This window comes from Carcharodon carcharias, chromosome 19, assembly GCF_017639515.1.
Source record: "Carcharodon carcharias isolate sCarCar2 chromosome 19, sCarCar2.pri, whole genome shotgun sequence".
Classification (NCBI taxonomy): domain Eukaryota; kingdom Metazoa; phylum Chordata; class Chondrichthyes; order Lamniformes; family Lamnidae; genus Carcharodon; species Carcharodon carcharias.
Window position 1 is genome coordinate 34,686,808 of NC_054485.1, and position 25,275 is coordinate 34,712,082.

The 25,275-nt window shown below is 39.6% G+C and overlaps 1 protein-coding gene across 4 annotated transcripts in view; it reads right to left on the reverse strand.

Moving 5' to 3' along the window:
- Positions 1 to 25,275, reverse strand: part of macf1a (microtubule actin crosslinking factor 1a) — a 651,250-nt gene that overhangs the window by 149,657 nt on the left and 476,318 nt on the right. For 2 of the 4 annotated variants that reach the window (XM_041213072.1, XM_041213070.1), the window contains 8 exons: positions 24,681 to 24,889; positions 23,747 to 24,064; positions 22,186 to 22,352; positions 11,642 to 11,798; positions 11,171 to 11,297; positions 9,313 to 9,375; positions 8,059 to 8,294; positions 7,027 to 7,156 (listed from right to left, as the gene is read on the reverse strand). In XM_041213072.1, coding sequence (XP_041069006.1) covers positions 7,027 to 7,156; positions 8,059 to 8,294; positions 9,313 to 9,375; positions 11,171 to 11,297; positions 11,642 to 11,798; positions 22,186 to 22,352; positions 23,747 to 24,064; positions 24,681 to 24,889 — 1,407 coding nt within the window. The remainder of the gene's footprint in view (positions 1 to 7,026; positions 7,157 to 8,058; positions 8,295 to 9,312; positions 9,376 to 11,170; positions 11,298 to 11,641; positions 11,799 to 22,185; positions 22,353 to 23,746; positions 24,065 to 24,680; positions 24,890 to 25,275) is intronic. The other 2 variants (XM_041213073.1, XM_041213071.1) reach the window with 1 other exon arrangement.

The window sequence follows — 25,275 nt, forward strand, 5'->3', positions numbered from 1 at the left end:
TCCAAGCTAGGTGAATGCAACTTTCTATTACTTTAGCTACGGAAATTATTAATTAATCAATTAATTAAATAAATAAGATTGGACATAAATGACAGGGCTGGTGGTGTGCCATGGCTGCAGAATGTGGGAATCTGTGGAGTGCACTGCAATCTCAGGCAACCATATCTGCCATAAGTGTCTGCAGCTTGGCAACTTCGGCCCTAAGATGGTGAGCTGGAGTCTGAGTTGTGGACATTGCAGGGCAGCAGGGAGGGGAAGAGTTACCTAGACACTTTGTTCCAGGAGGCAGACACTCTCCTTGGAGTTGGTCAGTGGTCAGAGAACAGGAGAATGTGAGTGCAAGTCAGGCAGGTAAGGTGAATCAGTATGTAGTGATGGAGGAGCCTCAGCCCCTGACTCTGTCCAACAGATATGTGGTGCTTGCTACTTGTATGGATGAGCAGAAGGACTGCAAGGTGGATGAGTGGATTGGCCAAGGCACCATGGCGAAGGATGCCATTCAAGTGGGGGAACGAAGAGGAATGTGGTAGTGATAAGAGACAATATAGCCATCAGGATAGATGCTGTTCCATGCAGTTGAGAGTGAGAGTCCAGATAACTGTGTTGCCTGCTTGGTGCCAGGGTCCAGGATATCTACTCAAAGCTAGAGAGGAACCTGCAGCGGGAAGGGGGTGGATCCAGTGGTCGTGGTCCATGTAGGTACCAATGACATAGGTAAGACTAGGAAAGAAATTCTGCAGAGAGAGCATGAGGAGCTAAGCACTAAATTAAGAAGAACTTTAAAGGTATTGACTTCTGGATTATTACCTGAACCATGTGCAAATTGGCATAGGGTAATTAAGATTAGAGAGATGAATGTGTGGCTCAAAGGTTAATGTGGAAGAAATGGGTTTTTATTCATGGGGCACTGGCACCAGTACTGAGCAAAGTGGGCGGTGTACCATTGAGACAGTCTACACGGGAACCGTGCTGGGGCCAGTATTCTAGTGAGTCATGTAACTAGGGAAGTAGCGAGAGCTTTAAGCTAACTAGGGCGCGGAAGGGATCATGTAGAGGAAGGTTGAGTAAATTAACGGAAAATAACAAAGCAATAGATCAAGGTAGCAATAAAGGTAACGATAATCAGGGTACTGCAGTAAGGAACGGTGATTGCAAACTTAGAAGTGTGCCAGCCAGTAGGGCCAGAGTTTACAGAAACAGTGAAACAAACTGAATTAAGGGCCCTTTATCTGAATGTCATTGCATTCACAATAAAACAGATGAATTGTCAGCTCAAATAGAAATTCATATGTATGACATGATAGCCATTACAGAGACATGGTTACAAGGAAACTAAAGCTGGCACCTGAATATCCAAGGGTGTGTGACATTCAGGAAGGACAGCAAACTGGGAAAAGGTGCTGGGGTAGCTCTGTTAATTAAAGAGGACATTAGCACTGTAGTGAGAGATGACTTTAATTCTAAAGATCAAGGTGTAGAATCAGTTTGGGTGGAACTACGAAACAGCAAGGGCCAGAAAACATTGGTGGGAATTGTTTATAGGCCCCCAAACAGCAGTGGTAATGAAATCACAGTATAAATCAGGAAATTAGAGGTGCATGTAACAAGGATAATATAGTAATCATGGGGATTTTAATCTACATATAGACTGGGTAGACAAAATTTGCATTAATGCTGTGGAGGATAAATTCTTGGAATGTATGTAAGATTGTTTTCCTGAGCAGTATGTTGAGGAACCAACGAGGGAATGGGCTACTTTAGATCTAGTATTATGCAATGAAAAAGGGCTCATTAATAATCTTGTTGTGAAGGAGCCTTTAGGAAACAGTGACCACAATTTGATAGAATTTTACATTAAGTTTGAAAGTAATGTAGTTCAGAGATTAGCGTCTTGAATTTATATAAAGGAAACTATGAAGGTTTGAGGGGCAAATTGGCTATGGTAGATTGAGAAACTATGTTAAAAGGTATGATGGTAGACAGGTAATAGCTAACATTTAAAGAACTAATGCATAGTTTACAACAAAAATACATTCCTTTAATACACAAAAAACCCAGCAAAGTGTTCCAACAGTGGCTAACAAAAGAAATCAAAGGTTGCATTAGATCAAAGAGAGAGACATGTACAGTTGCCAAAAAAAGGTAAGCCTGAGAATTGGGAGCATTTTAGAATTCTGCAAAGGAGGGCCAAATAAAAGATTAAGAGGGAAAATAGAATCAGAGTAAACTAGTGTGAAACATAAAAACAGATTGTAAAAGCTTCAATAATTATATAAAAAGGAAAAGATTAGCAAAAACAAATGTGGGTCCATTACAAGCAGAGTCAGGAGAATTTATAATGGGGAATAAGGAAATAGCAGAGAAACTAAATAAGTGCTTTGTGTCCGTCTTCAAGGGAGAAAATACTAAAAATCTCCTGGAACTAATGCAGAATCAAGAGCCTAGTACAAATGAGGAACTGCAAGACATTAATATAGTAAAAAAAAGTATTAGAAATTAATGGAACTTAAAGTAGGTAAATCCCCTGGACCTGATGATCTACATCTCAGGGTGTTGAAAGAAGTGTCTGCAGAGATAGTTGATGCATTGGTGGTCATTTTTCAAAATTCTTTAAACTCTGGAATGGTTCTTGCAGATTGGATGGTTACAAATGTAGCCACTTTTTAAGAAAGGAGGGAGAGAAAACAGGGAACTACAGTCTCGTTAGCCTAACATCAAGTAGTAGGGAAAATGCTAGAATCTATAAATCAAGGATGTGATAACATGACACTTTAAAAATAATGACAGGACTGGGCAGAGTCAACATGGATTTATAAAAGGGAAATCATGTTTTCCAAACCCGTTGAAGTTTTTTGAGGATGTAACTAGCAGAAGAGATGAGGGGAACTGGTGGATGTGGCATATTTAGATTTTCAGAAAACTTTTGATAAGGCCCCATACAAGAGTTTAGTGAACAAAATTAGAGCACATGGGGTTGCGGGTAATATATTGGCATGGATTAAGAACTGGTTAATGGACAGAAAACAGACAGTAGGAATAAATGGGTCATTTTCAGGTTGGTAGGCTGTGACTAGCGGGGTACCGCAAGGATTTGGATGTGGGAGTTAAATGTAGTATTTCCAGTTTGAAGATGACACAAAACTAGGTGGAAGTGAGAGTTGTGAGGAGGATGCAAAAGAAAATTCAAGGGGATTTGGAGAAGCTAAGCAGGCAAATTGGCAGATGGAATACAATGTGGAGAAATGTGGTTATCCACTTTGGCAGGAAAAACAGAAAGAGAGTATTTCTTAAATAATGAAAGACTGGGAAGTGTTGAACTTCAAAAGGGTTTGAGTGTCCTTGTACATGAGTCACAGGAAGCAATTAAGTTGGGAAAAGGCATGTTGGCCTTTGGTACAAGAGAATTTTGAGTATAGGAGTAAAGATGTCTTACTGCAATTATATAGAATCTTGGTGAGACCGCATCTAGAGTATTGTGTGCAGTTTAGGTCGCCTTACCCAAAGAGGGATGTATTTGCCATGGAGCGAATTAAATGAAAGTTAATTAAATTAATTCCTGGGATGGAGGGATTGTCCTTAGAGAAAAGATGAAATACACTGGGCCTTTATTCTCTGGAGCTTAGAAGAATGAGAGGTGATCTTACTCAAACATAGAAAATTCTTACAAGGCTCGTCAGGTTAGATGCAAGAAGGATATTTCCCTTGGATGGGAGTCTAGAACCAGGGGACATAGTATCAGAATAAAGAGGCAGGCCATTTAGGACTAAGGTGAGGAGGAATTTCTGCGCTCAGAGGGTGGTCATAGAGTCAGAGGTCGGTCATAGAGTCAGAGGTCTACAGCACAGAAAAAGGCTCTTCGGCCCATCGAGTCTGCACCAGTCAAACAAGTACTTAACTATTTTAATCCCATTTTCCAGCATTAGGCTCATAGCCTTTTATACCATGGCATCACAAGTGCATATCCAAATACTTCTTAAATGTTATGAAGGTTTCTGCCTCTACCACCCTTTCAGGCAGTGAGTTCCAGGTTCCCACCAGCCTCTGGGTGAAAAAATTCTTCCTCACATCCCCTCTAAACCTCTTGCCCCTTACTTTAAATCTATGCCCCATGGTTATTGATCCCTCCACCAAGGGGAAAAGTTCCTGTCTACCCTATCTATGCAACTCAATTTTATACACCTCAATCATGTCCTCCCTCAATCTCCTCTGCTCCAGGGAAAATAACCCAGTCTGTCCAATCTCTCCTCATGACATATTGAGTCAGTTAGGATTATATTCGCTGGAGTTCAGAAGAATGAGGGGGGACCTCATAGAAACCTATAAAATTCCAACAGGACTAGACAGGCTAGATGCAGGAAGGATGTTCCCAATGGTGGGGGAGTCCAGAACCAGGGGTCACAGACTGAGGATATGGGGTACATCATCAAGGACTGAGATGAGAAGAAATTTCTTCACCCAGAGAGTGATGAGCCTGTGGAATTCGCTACCACAGGAAGTAGTTGAGGCCAAAACATTGCATGTTTTCAAGAAGGAGTTAGGTATAGTGCTTGGGGCAAAGTGGATCAAGGCATATGGGGAGAAAGCGTGAGCAGACTATTGAGTTGGATGATCAGCCATGATCATAAAGAATGGTGGAGCAGGCTCAAAGGGCCGAATGGCCTACTCCTGCTCCTATTTTCTATGTTTCCATAACTAAAACTCTCTAGCTCAGCCAACATCCTGGTAAATCTCCTCTGCACTCTCTCTATTGCAATCACATCCTTCCTACGATGCGGATTCCAGAACTGCACACAATACTCTAGCTGTGGCTTAACCAGCATTTTATACAGTTCCAGCATAACCTCCCTGCTCTTATATTCTATGCCTTAGCCAATAAAGGCAAGTATCCCAAATGCCTTCTTAATCTCCTTATCTACCTGTCCCGCTACCTTAAGGGACCGGTGGACATGCACACCAAGGTCCCTCTGATCCTTGGTACTTCCCAGGGTCCTACCATTCATAGTGTATTCCCGTGCCTTGTTTGTCCTGCCCAAGTGCATCACCTCACACTTATCTGGATTAAATTCCATTTGCCACTGATCAGCCCATCTGACCAACCTGTCCATATCCTCCTGTAATCTAAGGCTATCCTCCTCACTATTTGCCATCCCGCAATTTTCGTGTCATCCGTGAACTTACTGATCAACCCTCCTACATTCAAGTGTAAATCGTTTATATGTACCACAAACAGCAAGGGACCCAACACTGATCTTTGAATTCTCTGCCTCAGAGGGCTGGGAAGGCTCAGTTGTTGAGTATGTTCAAAACTGAGATCGATAGATTTCTACATATTAAAAGCATCAAGGGATACAAGAATAGTGCATAGTTTTGAAGTAGATCATCATCCATGATGTCACTGAATGATGCAGTAGGCTCAAAGGACTGAATGGCCTACTTTAGCTCCTATTTCTTTTTTGATACTGTGGAATTCCAAAACATTAATTTAGAGAAAGACAACTTTAAAACTATAATTAAAGTAACATTCTAGGCTAAGTAGCCAGTCTAGTTTCCAAAGCAAACCATAAACTCAAAATTAGCAAAAAGATATACCACATTTCAAAATATATTATAAATACATTCATGATGATAATCGAAATCTTCCCACTTAAGTAAGGCTGAAACTTCAGCAGCAGCTCCCAGCTTTTTCCATGAATCTTCAGTCAATGTAATGTTAATTTTCCTCAATTTTCACCCATTATCCCTCTTTTCCCAAGTACAGTTACTTAGGGTGGGATACAACCCAATGGGAAACAATGTTCCCCTACCAGCTGATCCAAGTGCCTATTCATCATGGGCAATTTTATACAATCAATAAAGAATTGCTACTGAACTGTGTAGATCATCACAACTGATGGTAATCTCATCTTAAATTTGGGGGAAAACCAACTGGTTTCTGTTCATGACATCATAAACTCTTTCGACAGCACCTTCCAAACCTGTAATCTCTAACACCTACAAGGACCAGGGCAGCAGATGCATGGGAGCACCACCACCTGCAAGTTTCCCTCCAAGCAACACATCAGCCTGACTTGGAACTATATCGTCACTTTTCTTCACGATCTACTGGGTCAAAATCCTGGAACTCCCTCCCTAACAGCACTGTGGGTGTACCTACACCACACGGACTGCAGCAATTCAAGGCGGCGGCTCACCACCATGTTCTCAAGGGCAATTAGGAATGGGCAATAAGTACTGGCCTGGCCAGCAACACCCACATCCCCGAAAGAATAACTAAGAAAAAAAATGTTATTTTGACATGTATTTATAGTGCAGCTACACACAGCAACTACAGCAATTCATTTTTGCCCTCTCTCTTCCCACCCCTCCAAGATATTCACATGCACACAATTCCATGGGGTGTCACAGGACAGCAATGAGAGGCCAACCTGGCTAATTTCTTCTCTTCAGGTCTGCATTTTCTGTGCTAATTTGGCACAAACCAGGAATCAAACCTGATACTTTCCTCGTATAATTTAACTGAACTAATTTTGAAGCAATCCTTAATTGGAGGGAGCACATGTATATCTATCTATACATGTATATATATTATATATGTTAATAAAAAAATATGAAGCAACTTGAAGCATTCAGTTCAGTCACCAGATTATTTTAAGTAATTTACCCCTTGCCTTCTTTTATTTTTTCTTATCTTCATGATTCCTATTGTCTTCGTGGTTCAAGGTGGCGGCTCACCATCATCTTCTCAAGGGCAATTAAGGATGGGCAATAAAAATGCTGGCCTAGCCAACAATGTCCACATCCCGTGAAAGATTTTTAAAAAAATCTATTAATTAAAAGAAATTAGACTTCCCACTCTTGCATGGAAATTACAACATGAAAGCAGACCATTCAACTTAACCAATTCAAGATGGTGCTTATCACAAGCACCACGTGCCAGTTCAGTTTCTATATGTTCTTTAATTTGTTTTAAGTGCAAGGTATTCCATCCCACAAAATGAATATTAGTACTGTTTGTACTTGTTTTACCTATTTGTTCTAGCACTTCCATCCACTTCTTAGCCTCTGGGGAATCTGGATGTTTTGTCAATAAATCTTTTAACATCTCTTTCAGCTTCTCAACCTTTCCAGAATTCTGTTCAAGCTCAACAAGAAAAGCCTAAACGAAAAAGGAGTTTAATGATTGGCAACAGCTTTGAAAACTTGCTTTTACTAAAATACAGCATTAATTCAGTCATATCTGAAGCATTTACGTAGTGTGGAATTAAATGTTAGCTCAATTAATTGCACAAATTTTTATGTGAGCTCTTTAAGAATTAAGTGTTTATTATTGCTTTCGTATTCATTTTCTATTATATAAACTTTAATCTGGTACAATTTATCAATCAGAATGCGAGTAGAATTTAAGTAAAACTAAAAAGATTAAGGAATAAAATAATTAAATATTTCAATCTATCTGGCTGAAAAATTATTTTTCAATTTACATATCACAATTGCAGCATAAACAAAGTAACAAAAGAATTAAAGACAAACTTTGGAGCTTTGCTTTCCTAATACAATGACTCAAATCAAGACTAAGGTAACCTCAATTATATTTGTTTCCCAAATTAAAAGTGCTTGTTTACTCATAATAGGAATGAAAATTCAGGTCTTCAGATGAACAAAGTTATAGTATTTGATGCTCTGGGCTATGCTTTGCAGAACACAGCATTCAAAGCAATTCAGACAATTAACATTAGCCCTTATGAATGTTGAAGCCCAGGCCTAAATGCTCAGTCTGAACAATTGAATGAAGATGGAACACTCATTTTGTTTTGCTCAAAACAGACTGTAAAGAGTTAAAATTAATTTGTCTATTTTCTTCCTATTTGACTCCTTTGATTAATAGAACTACTTCCTCCCCAAGCAAGAAGTGCCCAGTTGTATACCAAAAAATCTCTAATTTAAAATCATCAGCTTCAAAAGTTTAATTTGCAAAGACGTCATGATAATTTTAAGTGCGGTATTATTAACCATGTGGGATTTCATTTATGCTTTATTAGATATATTTATTATATTTACCTTGTTTTGCTCCACTTGTGCTTTCATTGTTTGAGTTTTGGCCGGTGATGAAGTCAACATGGACAAAGTCTGTTCTTTTAACTCTAGCCATTTCATGACAGAATTGGTTTCTTCTTGAACCTCTTGCATTTGGTTAATTGTGGCCCAAAGGTGGTCCTGACGTTCCTTTAGTACATTTCCCAGGGTCTTATAATTATGGTTTACATCAGAGACATTCTGCTGAATTTCTGTAAGTTCTACAAAAGGTAATAAGAGACATTGGCCAAATGTTAAAAAATTTCAAAAAACCAGTTTTGTTCGCAGCAATAGGATCTGCAGATCATCATCAGAATACTTTCAATTATGAGACAATCATTGTAAAATGTCATCAATGCATAATTCTGTATGTTGGAGAAATGCAAGGCTTCACATTCAAGTAATAAAGGACAGGCTATATATTTTTAAATGCAGAATTTTCTTTGTGAATCTTGAAACTGGGCGCAGCTTTCTTCTTTAATAATTTCACTAGGAACTTTTTATCCCTAGCATGTATTACTTGCCCTGGCTACAGTTTTAAATTGGAAAAAAATAACGTCCACATCATATTTCCCAGTAATTGTTTATGACAAACAGAAGTGCTAAAATAGACTACCAAAAGGCTTTCTTTGGAAACTGTTCAAAACATGTTTATATAGCAAGGGGTAGGTCACATGGTTCCTCAGAGCACATTGTTCCAGTATATTACTTTTACTCAAACTTAACTAAATATGATTTCATAATTGATAACTTATTAATATTTGACTACATCATGTTTCTTTTGCCTGGAGAAACTTATGCAATTAAAAGTAATGTTCCATAACTAACTGCAGAAAACGTGTGCTTTCTTTTTCCTGGAGAATGATTGATTTAGGTTGTGTAACAAGTTACAAATTAAATTGGAACATTGGATATGTTGGCAACCATGGCTGTGTTCCAGTACATATATTTTTTTTATTCATTCACGGGATGTGGGCTTCGCTGGCTGGGCCAGCATTTATTGCCCATACCTAATTGCCCTTGAGAACGTGGTGGTGAGCTGCTTTCTTGAACCACTGCAGTCCATGTGGTAGGTACACCCACAGTGCTGTCAGGGAGGGAGCTCCTGGTGCAGCATATTAATAATTAATTAATACCATTTTATTTCACCTTGTTCACATTCCTACATGAATTTACTTGAGGAGTAAAATGGTTGGAAGATGTAACAGAAACAGAAGCTCAGATTTTTTATGTTCTCACCTTTGTTTCTGTGGTACCCATTCATACTAGGTGCAGTCACTCCACCATTCATCATTACAGAACCTGAGTAAACAACAGGGAGACACAACAGTGCACAGGACAGCCAATATTAGGAACAAAAGCTAAGCACAGACACAGGCTCCCTCAGCATGATATCACAAGGCACTAACAAGCATTGTTCTACAGATGAAGTTCTTTTTGAAAATAAAAGTGCTTTGTAATGTGTGGTAGTTGTACGCAAATCTTAAATATAGATGTTGTTGGTGTTGCAGCAAATGTGGGTAGTGGTGATTTATAAAGTATGTTGAGGTACAATATAGCGAAGCCTCAGCGGTGTTATTTCGCAGATAAGATTGTGAAAAACCATGCCATAGACACTAATGCACATATAAAATTGAGTTGTATAGCACATCTGAATTCCTTATAAGCGTTCATAGGATCCAAAATGTAATTCAACGGTCACACTCTTTTTCTATTTTTGAAGGCTGTGGATTCAGGTACCACTCCAGTCCTGAGCAGATAGTTCAGTCTGACACATCTGTGCGGTACTGAAAGAATGCAGGATTGTCGGAGGGGCCATCTTTTAGATGAGACGTTAAAATGACGTCTTACCTGCTTTCTCTAATACAAGATCCCATGGCACTATTTGAAGAGGAGCAGGGGGAGTTCTCCGTGTGCTTGCCAATATGTATCTCTTAGTCAATGTAATTAGAACAGATTATCTGGTCGTTATTGCATTGCTGCTTGTGGAAGCTTGCCACGTGCAAGTTAACTGCTGCGTTTTTCTGCATTACAACAGTAACTAACACTTCAAAAGTGAAGTACTTTTGGACCGTGAAAAGTGAATAAACATAAGCTCTTTCTAACCCAGATGAGTGAATTTGAATTCTGCTACAACTGCAATACCTTCTTCTTCTTGTTGCAATAAATTTCACTGACTAAAACATTTTAGCTCAAGGTATCCAATCCATCATGTAGGTAATGGTGTTATGTGGGGACATATAGTTTGTAGATTATGTATATGCGAGGCATTTAAAAAAAATTAATGGAAAGCTAGTTTCACTGCATCATAATATTTTCAGTTACATACTATGAACATCATATAATGGCGGAACATACCCATAGACAGTGTTCTTCTTCAGCTAAATTTCTATCCCAATCTAACAGCTCAACTATTTTGAGCAATGCAAAGTGTTACGACTCGAGACTCATACTAGGAAAAAGCGAGGAGTAGAGCATAAATTTGCTTTATCAGGTGGGTGCATACAATTAAGAAAAATGAAGCTACATATAGGAATAAAGGTACACTACGCCTTTTCTAAGATAAAATATAAGCTATGTATAAAGAGAATACTGACCAAATTAGCCTATGTTGACACGGCAAGCACACAGATCAAATAAAGTTGCACTGATTAGAAATTGGATTGATATTTAACAAAACATTTAAGCAAATTACAAAGAAAGCTGGAACATAAGAAATGACTGGACAACATGAAATAATTAGAAATACATTGTAATTAGTAAGTAGTTTTAGTGACATGCTTGATATGGGGGCTGTTATAAAGTGGCTCATTAATGACCAGCATAGCCAAGAATTAATGGGTGGAAAAATCCCAATCGTGGCTGTGTCATTAGACAGAGGCTAAGCATTTCCAAAAGGTGTGAAGAATTAAAAATTATTCACGTTCGTTCTCACATATGTGCAGATGACTGAAGAATTGTATCGAGGGAAATTGTGAGCAGGTAGTTTGGCTGTTCTCTTTTGATGGTAAATAATGCATTGTACAGGGCACCTAAAATTATTTCTAAAAATGAAAGAAATCAAGTTAGTTGCATTTTTCTTGATCTCAGATGTTACCTGTTTTACTGGACAACAAAGTAGTGTCAGATGATGTTATTTCCATGATGAGACTTTCTAACTCGGTTCCTTTGTGATTTATTTCTTGCACCTTTGGAGATTTTGATGACCAATCCTCCAACAGGATCTGTGAATTGAAATAAGCCATATCATTACATTGTCCTACTCCAATTTTACCCATGTAGCTCATTTCTATCATGCTTTTCTCCCCCTCACTCCCAGAAGAGGGAAGGCCAACATTACTAACAACTAATTAGCCTGGTGCTTATGTCATATTGGCTGAGACCATTCTGCCTTCCCCAAAAGATTTAGAGCTTTGTTCCATATAATAACATGGCTGATTTAGAGTTTGAAGAACCCACGTAGAAACTGTTTTAATTATGCAGCAATTTTACATGTTAAAATTAAAAATGCATTCTATTTGATAAACAATCTCAAATTCTGCATGTTAATTTCTTCAGGCCTACTCACCTTTACTTGTTGGATCTGGTTCTCGAGCATGTCTGTACTAAGTGCTGATTCAAAAGCTGGTACATTAGACTCCGTTTCCTTTAACCAATTTCTGATTGACTCTACTAGAGATGCAAACTCGCTCAGCTGCTGCTGGCAGGATAATGCCTCTTCCTCTCTGAAAAATACATAAAACGTTGGGCTTCCATTTATCTATTACTGGAAATTACAGTTAACAATGGAATTCGACTGATATTGAAACTATTTTAGTACTCATTCATCAGCTTTATAGATGCATTTAAAACAATTTTCTGCCACTTTACACATTTGCAGATACCATCTCTCATGGCAGGGGTGCAAAGAGCAGCGGCAGTGGAGCTGAACTGTGTTAGCAACAGACAACATTGACTGGTAACTCTATTGATTGGCCAGTAGAAGGAATAATTTCAAATAGGGCAAATGTATTAATCTATAAAATTCAGACTGGCACCTGTTAACATTGATTACCAACTTGACTTTGTGACCATTTAACTGACAGTAAAGTTGTGCCCAGAAAATAACTGACATCAGACCCAGACTTTGCTATAGATCACTGTTGTTACCTCTAGTAAGCTATATTAACATTTTCAGCTCTTTTAGTCAGAACACAAAGCTACTTTGAACCTGTTATTAATAATGCGTTTTTCAAACTTCTGAGAACTCTGGCTATGAAAACCATTTGATGTCGTATTTAGGGAGGAAATAATCCCACATTACTAGCATGCTCATTTTTCACACAAATCCATTGTTTTTCAAGATGTCACTTTCAAGTTTGATTAAATTCTAATAAAGGGAAACTTGACATTGCAAAAATGAGTATTCTGAACAAATCAAGAGAAATGGTTCAGATTTGCAGCTCACCTAATAGTGACAGCAACTAAGAAGCTTCTGGGAGAAAGCATCTCATCAAGTCGGCCAAGGAATATTTAGACAAACACAGACTAAAATACTAATGATTTGCATCACACCTAATCTTAAAAGGAACTGAGGTGATGACAGTGTATAATCTGTCAAGGTTAATGAAATTTCAGTAGTAAAACTGAGTTGATGCAGAAATGGCTCATGCCCCTTTTGAAAAGAATTCACTGTTCAAATAAGTTTGCTGAAAATTTTATCAAATTCATTGAGATAATGTTGCTTTTCAAATAATCGACTGTTAAACCCTGAGCTGGATTTATGATCCTGACCCCACAATCTAGCACAAAGAATGTCTGCTTCTAACTCCACAACACTGATAGTCCAAATGTTACTAAAAGCCTTATTCACACCTTTGTCACATGCAGACTTGAGTTCTTGAATGGTTTCCAGGCTGGCATTCTGGCATCCATTCTTAATTAGCACATTCTTTTAGATAATATCACCACCTTCAACACCTCTTCGTACTTTTGTCTGTGACATCTTTTGATTATCTGCTCCTATCATTGCTTGCTTGTCCCTAAAACCACCCCCCCTCCCAACTTCTCCCACCGCCCCCCCCCCCCCTCCGACCCGCCACCTTAAACCAGCTTATATTTCACCCTTCTTCTATTTTTACTCAGTTCTGTTGAAGGGTCATGAGGACTCGAAATGTCAAATTTGTCCTTCTCCGCCGATGCTGCCAGATCTGCTGAGTTTTTCCAGGTAATTCTGTTTTTGTTTTGGCATTCCATCATCCATTCTCTGTAACGTTAGTCACCTACAAAACTGCTATCCTTATTCTATCCCACATTAAGTCCTCCTTATACATCATTCTTTCCTTCACTAACATAACATTTGCCCGTCTCCAATCTTAAACTTAAAATTCTTATCAAAAACAGAATTACCTGGAAAAACTCAGCAGGTCTGGCAGCATCGGCGGAGAAGAAGAGTTGACGTTTCGAGTCCTCATGACCCTTCGACAGAACTTGAGTTTGAGTCCAAGAAAGAGTTGAAATATAAGCTGGTTTTAGGTGTGTGGGGGGGGGGCCGAGAGAGAGAGAGAGAGAGAAGTGGAGGGGGTTGGTGTGGTTGTAGGGACAAACAAGCAGTGATAGAAGCAGATCATCAAAAGATGTCACCAACAATAGAACAAAAGAACACATAGGTGTTAAAGTTGGTGAAATTATCTAAACGAATATGCTAATTAAGAATGGATGGTAGGGCATTCAAGGTATAGCTCTAGTGGGGGTGGGAAGAGCATAAAAGATTTAAAAATATTTAAAAATAATGGAAATAGGTGGGAAAAGAAAAATCTATATAATTTATTGGAAAAAAACAAAAGGAAGGGGGAAACAGAAATGGGGTGGGGATGGGGGAGGGAGCTCAAGACCTAAAGTTGTTGAATTCAATATTCAGTCCGGAAGGCTGTAAAGTGCCTAGTCGGAAGATGAAGTGTTGTTCCTCCAGTTTGCGATGGGCTTCACTGGAACAATGCAACAAGCCAAGGACAGACATGTGGGCAAGAGAGCAGGGTGGAGTGTTAAAATGGCAAGCGACAGGGAGGTTTGGGTCATTCTTGCGGACAGACCGCAGGTGTTCTGCAAAGCGGTCGCCCAGTTTACGTTTGGTCTCTCCAATGTAGAGGAGACCACATTGGGAGCAACGAATGCAGTAGACTAAGTTGGGGGAAATGCAAGTAAAATGCTTCTCCTCCCTCCCAGAAACATGATAGAGTCCCCCTTGTCCTCACTTATCACCCCACCAGCCTCCGCATTCAAAGGATCATCCTCCGCCATTTCCGCCAACTCCAGCATGATGCCACCACCAAACACATCTTCCCTTCACCCCCCCTATCGGCATTCAGTAGGGATCACTCCCTCTGGGACACCCTGGTCCACTCCTCCATCACCCCCTACTCCTCAACCCCCTCCTATGGCACCACCCCATGCCCACGCAAAACATGCAACACCTGCCCCTTCACTTCCTCTCTCCTCACCGTCCAAGGGCCCAAACACTCCTTTCAAGTGAAGCAGCATTTCACTTGCATTTCCCCCAACTTAGTCTACTGCATTCATTGCTCCCAATGTGGTCTCCTCTACATTGGAGAGACCAAACGTAAACTGGGCGACCGCTTTGCAGAACACCTGCGGTCTGTCCGCAAGAATGACTCAAACCTCCCTGTCGCTTGCCATTTTAACACTCCACCCTGCTCTCTTGCCCACATGTCTGTCCTTGGCTTGCTGCATTGTTCCAGTGAAGCCCAACGCAAACTGGAGGAACAACACCTCATCTTCCGACTAGGCACTTTACAGCCTTCCGGACTGAATATTGAATTCAACAACTTTAGGTCTTGAGCTCCCTCCCCCATCCCCACCCCATTTCTGTTTCCCCCTTCCTTTTGTTTTTTTCCATTAAATTATATAGATTTTTCTTTTTCCACCTATTTCCATTATTTTTAAATATTTTTAAATCTTTTATGCTCTCCCCACCCCCACTAGAGCTATACCTTGAGTGCCCTACCATCCATTCTTAATTAGCACATTCGTTTAGATAATATCACCAACTTTAACACCTATGTGTTCTTTTGTTAGTGACATCTTTTGATGATCTGCTTCTTTCACTGCTTGTTTGTCCCTACAACCACACCAACCCCCTCCACTTCTCTCTCTCTCTCTCCGCCCCCCCTGCCACACACCTTAAACCAGCTTATATTTCAACTCTTTCTTGGACTCGAACTCAAGTTCTGTCGAAGGGTCATGAGGACTTGAAACGTCAACTCTTTTCTTCTCCGCCGATGCTGCCAGACCTGCTGAGTTTTTCCAGGTAATTCTGTTTTTGTTTTGGATTTCCAGCATCCGCAGTTTTTTTGTTTTTATTAAAATTCTTATCGTTGTGTTTAAAATCCCTGTGGTCTTGCTCCTCCTTATTTCTAATTTTCTCTAACAGTTTATCTTCCCAAATGCTGTTTATCTGACTTATCCCCTTCTCTATTGTCATACAAATTGTTGCTGATATGTTAATTGGTTTTTACTGCATTCTGTTTCTGCTAACAGTTAAAATTTAGTTAAAATATGCTGAAGCATGTTGTTATTAATAGCAATGATTCATTGGCAGGCAATGGCACATTCTTCAACATAGCAAATTCCTGAACTCAGCTGGTTGTTAAGAGATTCATTCAATAAAGACATGGCGCTTTCCCAAAAGGAGGGAAATGAGACAGGAGGGAGGAGTGACAGAGTTATTGACTTCACCACTCTTGCACAATCTGGAGCAGCGATTCCCAAACTTTGGTGTGCATACCTCTAGGGTAGGTGAGGCACCTCTGTTGGTGGAGGGGGTGGGGGGGAAATGCGTGGAGAAGTTGTGTAAAGGTAGCGGATCCCCATGCACGGCCACTCCTCTTGCACTTTCTCTCGTGCACTCCCATGGCTAGACTCCAAACGACATCATGGAGTATTATCTAGCATCCAAATAATTATAGCCCTTTAAGGAACTTGAATTGAACAACATGTTTCACTTAAATCATTTGATTTGGATACAAGCAAGATAGTGATTTATTCTTTACCATGTTGTTTAACAAAATAGAATTGCAGTTATTCGGTAAAAGTTCCTTTCTGAGAGGAACTGAGACATTTTGCTTTTATCTTTTTATAAAAGTGAAAGAAATGGGTATGGGGAAAATAGAAATTGGTTTAACTGAGTCACACGTTCAGATCATCATCTGAGTTTCTAGTTTTTAAAAATAATTTCGGCAGTGCTATAAGCCAATGATAGGACAATTTCTGCAAGTATGTATCACCAAAATACAAGTAGTTTTAATTTTTAAAAAGTAAAATTAGTTTGCCATCTTTATTGACCCTTTGGCTATATAAATTGGCCTTTGGGTTTATCTTGAAGTAAAACCTATTAAGCATGAGCAATGCTTGAGGGAGGGCATGAATTGCAAAAGCTTGCTTCTGAGGTACTGAAATTTGCTTAAACACTTCCCAAAATCTGGCACTAAAGGATCAAGTTACTCCAATACAGCTAGCTTCCTGAGGAATGTCACCTATGATATATCTTGTTACATTTCCTAGGGTAATTTTTTTTTGGACAACGACCCTGTTTGATGCAGTGAAAACAGAAGTAAACACGCAAAAGCAGTTTTGGTTTTATTTACATCTCATTGACTTCAATCTCGCACATTCCTTTGGTAAGATTCTAGACAACAAACTACATCATGGTTTACTCACTGGAATGCACTGCATTTTGCCTCTTTAAAGATTTTGGATTGGATGACAAGCTTCACTTAAAGTATAAGGAATTCCAAATTTGACTAATCATAATTTAGTATGTGATAGGCCATTCCTTTGACCAGCAACCACTTTTACTGAATATCTGGTTTCTATGTTCCAAAGTACTTTGATTGACAATTCATTGCCCCCCAAGCCATATTTGAACAAAATAAAACATTTGTATTGTGACTGGCATCAAAAGACAGGATTCATTTGATGCAACCAATAATTCACAACCACACACGCAGGCTCTCGACCTAAACCATTATTAACTTAAATGGTTCCCAACAGCAAGACATTGACCGTCAAAAAGAATAATGAAAAAACCTAAAGAGACCTCATTGCATCTGGAACATCTTGCTTTGTGGCAGATTAACTTTAAAGTTGCAATTCAATTTTCCAAAATGGTACTTATCAGCACAAGGAGGTCCATGAGACCAGTTATGTTTTTGATGAAAACTGTCAAATTACAATAAAGTATAAAGAATGAGTTTGGTGCTTTTTCATATTTTGAACAAGATCAAAGCTTACAAAAGAAACGCAAAGCATTTCAAATTTTAACAATCCAAGAATTGTTGAGAAAGCTTGATAATTATTTAATTCAAAGGAAATTCAATTTAAAATAAAACACATAATTTGATTCTCTGCCCAGCACAATCCCCAGTAACCCAGCTTAATATTCCCCTCTCTAACATGGAGCACTGTGAACATTACAGATATCAACTGACTTATTAAGGCTTGCAACAGGGCTCTTAAGTTCCTGGATATATCAAACACAAAGGTAAGATTAGAATGACAATCATCACACTCTGGGTCTGCTTTTTGAAATAACCCAGTCGCAGTGGAGTCCAAGAGACTCAACAAGTGTTGGCTGCCTATGTGGGCCATGTATACAACTCCAAATGCTGAGAACTAGTGAGTTATTGCGGCCTGTGTATGCCAGCAAGTCCTGATAGGAACTGGGGATAGTTGGCAGATGGTGGAGGGAGCTGGGTGCTTTATTTGTGGTTGCACTGCAACAATATTTGCTGGGATGTAAGAGTTAAAAGTGGACAGATGTTAAGATGAGTAGTGTTAAGCAGAACACGAAATATCAATGATGAGAAGTGATGAAATTTGTTTTGCCAGTACCAGTTTACTTGATCAAATCGCTGGTGACACAATTACTGACTTAACATGTGAATCTCAGCCTATTGAGCAAAACCTTGGCATGACGCATAAAACAGAATCTATATCAAAGAGACGTAGATGTGACAAAAAGTACATTAAACTGGGAATTATTTGGACTGGAGCTGCTGAATACCCTCGGCTGTGGTGTGCGTGTTATGTGGCACAGTCCTGTCAAATAATAGACTAAAACTATCTCTTCTATGCAGACACTTGGGAACAAAACATGAACAACACTTGGACAAACCGTCAACATTTTTCAAATGGACAAAGGTGCAGCTAATGACGAGCAAGGCAAAATACAAAAGCAAAATATTGCAGATGTTGGAAATTGGAAATAAAAACAGAAGATTCCAGGAATACTCAGCGGGTCAGGGAGCTTCTATGAAGAGAGAAACAGAGTTAATGTTTCAGATCTGAGACTTCTCAGCAGAAGCGATTTTTTCACTTCTCTGTTCGTTAATGATAAAACCCTTGAAACCTTATACCCAGTGAGCTCGGAGTTATTAAGTCAGGAAAGCATTACAACTTAGCAGAGGAGCTAATACTACCCATGCCTGCAGGCATGGTAAGCACTATGCTTGGAGAGAAGGCCCAAAATTAATTCAGTTAATGTCATTATCAAACAACACGTGTCATGTCGAATTATTGACATGGCCAACGATGCCCTAATTCAACCAGTGAAACACAGCACTAGCAGTCAGTACTTTGCTCTGCAGCTGGACAAATCCACAGAGATGGCAGGCTTAACTCACCTACTGCTTCATGTGTGGTATATTTACAAAGATGCACAATATGAGGATATTTTGTTTTGTCAGATGCTGACTACCAGGACAATAGCCGAGGAGATTTCCTCAGGTGCTTTGCAGCTTCATAAATCAACTTGGTATTGTCTGGTCACAATGTGTTGGCATCGCAACAATGGGGCAAAATCAATGACTAACAGGTACAGTTGGGTAGTGACACATATCAGAGCAGTCCTCCCAATGTTATGTGGATGCATTGTGGTATGCATAAGAAAGCACTTGCTGCCAAAAGCGTGCCTGCCAACTTGAAGGAGATCCTGGACAATGCAGTGAAGATGGTAAACTTTTAGTTTACCCCTGAGTTCCAGAATATTTGCTGCTCTATGTAATGAGATGGGAAGTGAGCACATCAACCTATTGCTCTATGTGGAGGTTCGATGGCTGTCACATGGCAAGGTCTTGGAATATTTTTTTAAACTTGCCTCCGAGATCAAGTTATTCTTTACTAACAACCCATTTCCACTCTTTCATTGTCTCAATGGCATGGCCTGGCTTTCTTGGCAGGGCTATTTGTCAGGTATATTTTCCCTCCTGAATGAGCCACATCTAGGACTTCAAGGACTGAGTGTAACTATCTTCAATGTCCAGGACAAAATTGATTCATTGATTTAAAAAAAAGTTGGAATGCTGGGCTCACTTTCTGAAGGAAAACAACACTGACATTTTCCTAAACATGCATGAATTCCTGGCAACATACGAACTGCAGTCAAAGGACAGTATTAAGTCTGGCATCAAGCAACATCTCACTGAAGTGGCAATTTTGTGATTACTTTCCCTCAATGGAACATTAACCTTTCACAGAATTTTCAACAGTGCCCATGCTGCTAGACCTGTCAATAAAAGAACAAGAGAACCTCCTGGACATCTCAACTTACAGCAGTCTCAAAATTAAGTTTTAAAAAAAAAGCAATTGGATGAATTTTGATCCAGATGTGAACAGATTTCCCCGAACTGTCAGACAACTCAAACTGTCAGGGTTTTGATGCTGTTAGTTACAATTCACCTGTGTGAAAGTGGATTTTCATCATTCATGAACGAAATCAAAGTATCAGCAGTACCATTATGCAGAAACCAAGTTACAACTCAAACTATCACCTATTACTTGAAATATTATGCACCTATGCACAACCAAACAACCTCAATCCATCAGACTAATGGCAAGTAGTACTATTAGGGCATCGATTAAATTGTATATGTATTATAATTTGTCTATTTTGCACAATGCTTAGGTTTTAAAACGGTTGAAATATTGAACTTGTATGCTAGTATGGGTACGTGACCAGCTGGTAGATCTGGAAGGCAATAAGTAAAGTTTGGGAGCCACTGATCTAAAGGCTAGTTGAAGAGCAGTATTAGTGGAAGCCTGGAACTAGGTCACTTGATCAGCCTTTTGGATGGAAATTGCATAAATCTACCTATTTCTAAAATAGTGATTTAGCATTTTAAAAAAGCAATCATATACTGAAACAATCTTCTGAATGGGATCATGCCAAACCATTTTGAAATTTTAGTCCCAGTTTATTTTCTCAATGCAATGATAACACATTTGTCATGCTCAGTAAAGCTTTGTCCTATTTATAACTTGAAACATGGACTGTGCTCGTATGGAAGCTTCTGGAACTGACTTTTATTTGTTTAAAACAGACACTAATGAACTGTTAAGATGGCTGACAAAGGGTCAGGTAACCTTTGCTTATTCAACACAGGCTATCAAGCTTCTGGAAAGTTCTAAATGAATTACCTTGGGTGGGGGACCTCCTCTAGAATGGACATATCCAGACAGCACCTCCCTGTGGAATTCATGCCTACCATTGTTCAAAGCTTGCTCAAAACACAGAGTCATGGACTCCTGGACTCTATGTCTCTAGGTTTGCAATTTAACAAAAGAAAGCCAACAAGACCAGTTATCTGGTTGCCAGTATTGATGAAAACTGTCTTGAGATAATGGGCTGAATCTTCCGAGGAGCAGCAATCACCAGTGCATTGCCACTCTGCTCCTTTTTTTATTTTTTATTACACATAGCACCAGAGCTCTGCATTTCTGGCCTGGACTTCCGAACCAGGCCACTTCAGAAATGTGGAGTGTACCTGTTCTGGGAGTCCTTTTCCCAAGGGCAGAATCGTCAGGGGAAGCCAAGCCACACACCCCTCTTTTACAGCGCTAGTTAGTATGCTTTGATAAATCTTAATTCGCTAACACAGTGAAAAGCATTTTAATATTGTGACATTTAAAAAGCTTTTCACTATGTTAGTGAATGAGTGTGCATGAAGTAAATGGGTGGGTTGATTGGTGAGGTTCAGTTAGTTAGGTTGGGAGGCTGGGGGGGAGGGGGGTGTTGGAGAGTCAGAGGGTCGGGGGGTGGGGTCAGAGGGTTGCGGGCAGTGGGGAGTCAGTTGTATAGTTAGCCAGGAGTTGGATATGGTTTTATTTCTGTTTAATATTTCTTGGGTAACTATCCATATAAGCAAGTCAGAACCCTCCGAAGTCTTTGACTTTAACTCAGAGTTGGGAGGCTTTTGCAGAGGGTTCTGTATGTAGGCCAGTTGCCCATTAGGAGTTAAAACTTCCCAGGCAATTCCTGTGGCGTCTTTGCATTGGGACTTCTGAGGGGTCCCCCAGCACATCTTCCACGGTATGTCTAGGGTACAACCATCCAGAGACTGGTGGTCTGGGCCAAAAAGTTTTATCTAAAGACACAGTAAGACCAGAGGAGTCTGCAGAAAAACATCAAAGAGACAGCAGCTGCAGAAAAAGCAGTTTCAACTTTGCCTTTTAAGAACCATCACTGGTCAGACAGTCCGAGAACCAAACTCTGAAACTAGGATCAAGTCATCAAGCAGCTGAAGTACTTAACCTAGTGCGGTTTAAAAGTTTCATCTGAGAACCAATCTCCTAGATATTCGATTACAGGAAGCATCACAATCTGCTCTCAACCCTTCGCTTTACAAGACCCTTACTTTAACTTTAGATCAACAAATCTATTCAAGAAACCACAGGCCTGCCACATTGGAAATCGTAAATCAGAGAGTGAATTAACTGTTAACTGTAAAAGTGCACTATCTTTATCTGTATCTAATCTTTGTGCATGTGTGTGCATGCAAGAGACAGAGTGCGTGATGTTGCATTAATTTGGGGTGTGTGAAAATAAGTAACCTCCTTTATTTTAAGGATATGAAAGCTTGCTGCTGAATTATTTAATTCAAATACACATTCCAAGGGTAAGGAAAGGCATACCTCCCATACAAAACATACTGATTAATTATGAGAGAGAAAATACATTCTGTTCGTGACACATTAATTCTATGAAGTTAGGGCTTATGCCTCCCATAGAAGATACTAAATGGCCCAGATAAGCCTGTTTAAAATTGCAATGTCTCTTACCTCTTCTTAACATTTTGCTCTAGTTTTTTGTATCCTCTGGTTAAGTCTTTGATAGTTTCCATGAGCTGATTCTTGTCTATCAAAGTGCCAGATGCTGTCAGCTCCTCTGCCAGTTGCTGTAGAGTCTGTAGGTCTCCTCTTTGCTTCACCATTTCTGTGCTCTCCTCCTATGGTAACAATAAACACAATCACATGCAATTAAGAAAATAGCCTGGCTCTTCTTTTTTGTGACTTTTTTGAACTCTTATTTATCAATGCAAATGCTGGGGAATAAACTCATCATTTTGAACATCATCCTAGAAATAAATCTGCCCCAAGAGCAGACCAGCTGAGAGAGCTCCCCTTGCACTGTCCTCACTCCAAACTATATTGTAGCAGTATGATATTTTAATTTCTTGCACTTCTTAATCTAATTACCAAATTAGTTGTCAATTCTAAGTGCAGTTTTACAATAATATGACCTAAATGCTGAAAATTAAATTAAGAGTATTTCTAACTAACTTCATTTAGAAGTAGCAACCTTAACATTGTTTTCGGGATATAGATGTCTCTGACAAGACCAGTATTTATTGCCTATCCCTAGTTGCACTTGAGTGGTGGTGGTGGACCTTCTAGAATTGCTGCAGTCTATGTGGTGAAGCAACTCCTAAAATTTTGTCACAAAGGGTGTTCCAAGTAGCAACAATAAAGGAGCTGCAATATGTTCAAGTCAGGATGGTGTGCGATATGGAAGGAAACTTGGAGGTGATGGTGCTCCTATGCACCTGCTGCTCTTGTCCCTTTAGGTGCTGTAACTCTCAGATTTGGGAGGTGCTATAAAACAACCTTGGGGAATTTCTGCACCACATTTGGTAGATAGCACTGTAGTACAGGCACACTGATGTTGGAAAAAGTGGATGTTTAAGCTGGTTGATTGGTTGATGGGGGGGTGGCGATTAAGTGGGCTTGTGTCCTGGATGGTGTTGAGTGTCCCGAGTGCAGCAGCTGCACTCATCCAGCTAAGTAGAGAGAATTCCATCATACTCATCACGTGCCTTGTTGGTGATGGAGTTAAGACACTCCCTGCAGAATTCCAAGCCTCTCACCTACTCTAGTAACCATTGCCTTTATGTGGCTGGTCCACTTAAATTTCCGGTCAATGGTGACCCCACAGTGTTCATGGTAGGGAATTTGGCAACGGTAATGCCATTGATTGTTGAGGGAAGGCAGTTAAGCTCGCTCTTGCTGCAAATGTTACTTACCACTCATTAATCCAAACTTGGTTGTCGTCTAGGTCTTACTAAATGCAAGCAAAGGCTGCTTCATTATCTGAGGAGTTGCAAATGGAGCTGAACACTACGATCGTTCAGTGAACAGCACCACTTCTGACTTTATGAAGGAGTGTAGGTCATTGGTAAAACCGCTTGAGGTAGCTGGGTCTAGAACACAGCTTTGAGAAATTACTATGTTAAATATCCAGATCTGATGTATTTTGCATGTGATAAGTTATTATAATGTTTTTTAAAAAATGGAGATTGGTGTATTGCGACTAGAAATATCAGTTTACAAATATTATATTCACCAGTATTTTCTGTGAAAAATGAGCAATGTCTTTATTTGGGTCTCCTCCAGCTGCCAGGCTCTGAGATTTGCTTTCCATGAACAGTCCAACCTCCTGTACCAGTTTCTCAAACTGCTCCATTTTGGGTAGCAGTTTTCTCAATTTCTCTTCCTTCTCCTGCTGTTCACTGCACACTGCTCCCAATTGGCTATTCAACTGGTCAAGTTTCTCTTGGAGCGAGGAGGCAGTTGCTCCATCTGCATTTTCAATGAAACCACAAACCATTTCCTGGATTGTGTTAATGCTGCTTTGATGGCTAGCGATATCCTGTTTTAATTTCTGAAAGATTTACAAAACAAGTTATTTTTATATAATGAAAATAACTTACGGACTTAAACCTTAGTGTACATTTTAATTTTATTGCTGGAAAGTAGGCTGTTCCTGTCAGTTGTATGACTTTTAGAAGTTTTTTTAAGTATAAAATTTATATTTATTTTGTACGTTATGTATATATTATACACACACACATGTGGGAGTGTCTCCCAGGGAGAGGGAAGAGGGACAGAGAGAAAGGAGGCGGGGGTGGGGGGGAAGGGAGGAGGAAGTAGGAGAGGGGGAGGGAGGGGGAAAGAACGTGCAAACACTCAGGCATGTGTCCTGTTAAACTATGAGTGATCAATAAAATTCTTTAATTAGTCCACAATAGTTCTTAAAAGAAAATAATTCCAGCTATTATACTACTGACAGGATAAAGGATAGCATTCATGTAGGCATGCCAACAATGGTTAATCTCTCTAAAATGAAATAATTTCCAAAAAGCTGTATGTTTGGACAGGAGTCTCCCAAAAAATTATGATTTGATGATATTATGACATGAGGAATGATAAAGTTATGACATCACCATTAATGCATAGCTTGACTGCTCTGAAAAACAAATGTTTGAAAGAGAACTCACTGTGTTTTGGGCAAGGGTGTCTTGTATGGCAGCAGATGACACTAATAAATTATCCTGATTTTTCATATTCTTTTCAACGTCTTCCAACCAGTCCAGTAAGTTATCCAAGCCTTCCTGAACATTTTGGGACTGAGCAATTGACATTTGCACCTTCTCATTGCGCTCTGACACCACCTGGGACAAGTTCTTATATCTCTGTGTGATAGAATCTAAAAAGGAACACAAGGTTTTGTGATGGTAACCTTAGTTGCATTTATCATTTAAAGCTTGAGTTTTGGTAAAAGCAGTTTTTTTTCCGATTTGGGAGAAAATTTCTGATTAAGCCAGTAACAAAAGGTGAATAATTGATAGTGAATTTCATTTTGTGCTTTCAATCAATTTTTAAAGGAAGGGAATAGAGGAGGAAGAGGAACAAGAGGAAGAATAAAGGACAGAGCGGGGAGAGGGAGGATAATAGGGAAAGGTGGAGGGAAAGGACGGAAGGAAGGAAAGGAGGGCAAGGAAAGAGGGGAAGGAAAAGAAAGAGGAGAAGGAAGGAAGGGAAGGGAAGGAGGGGAAGGAAGGAAAGGAAGGGGAAGGAAAGGAAGGAGGGGAA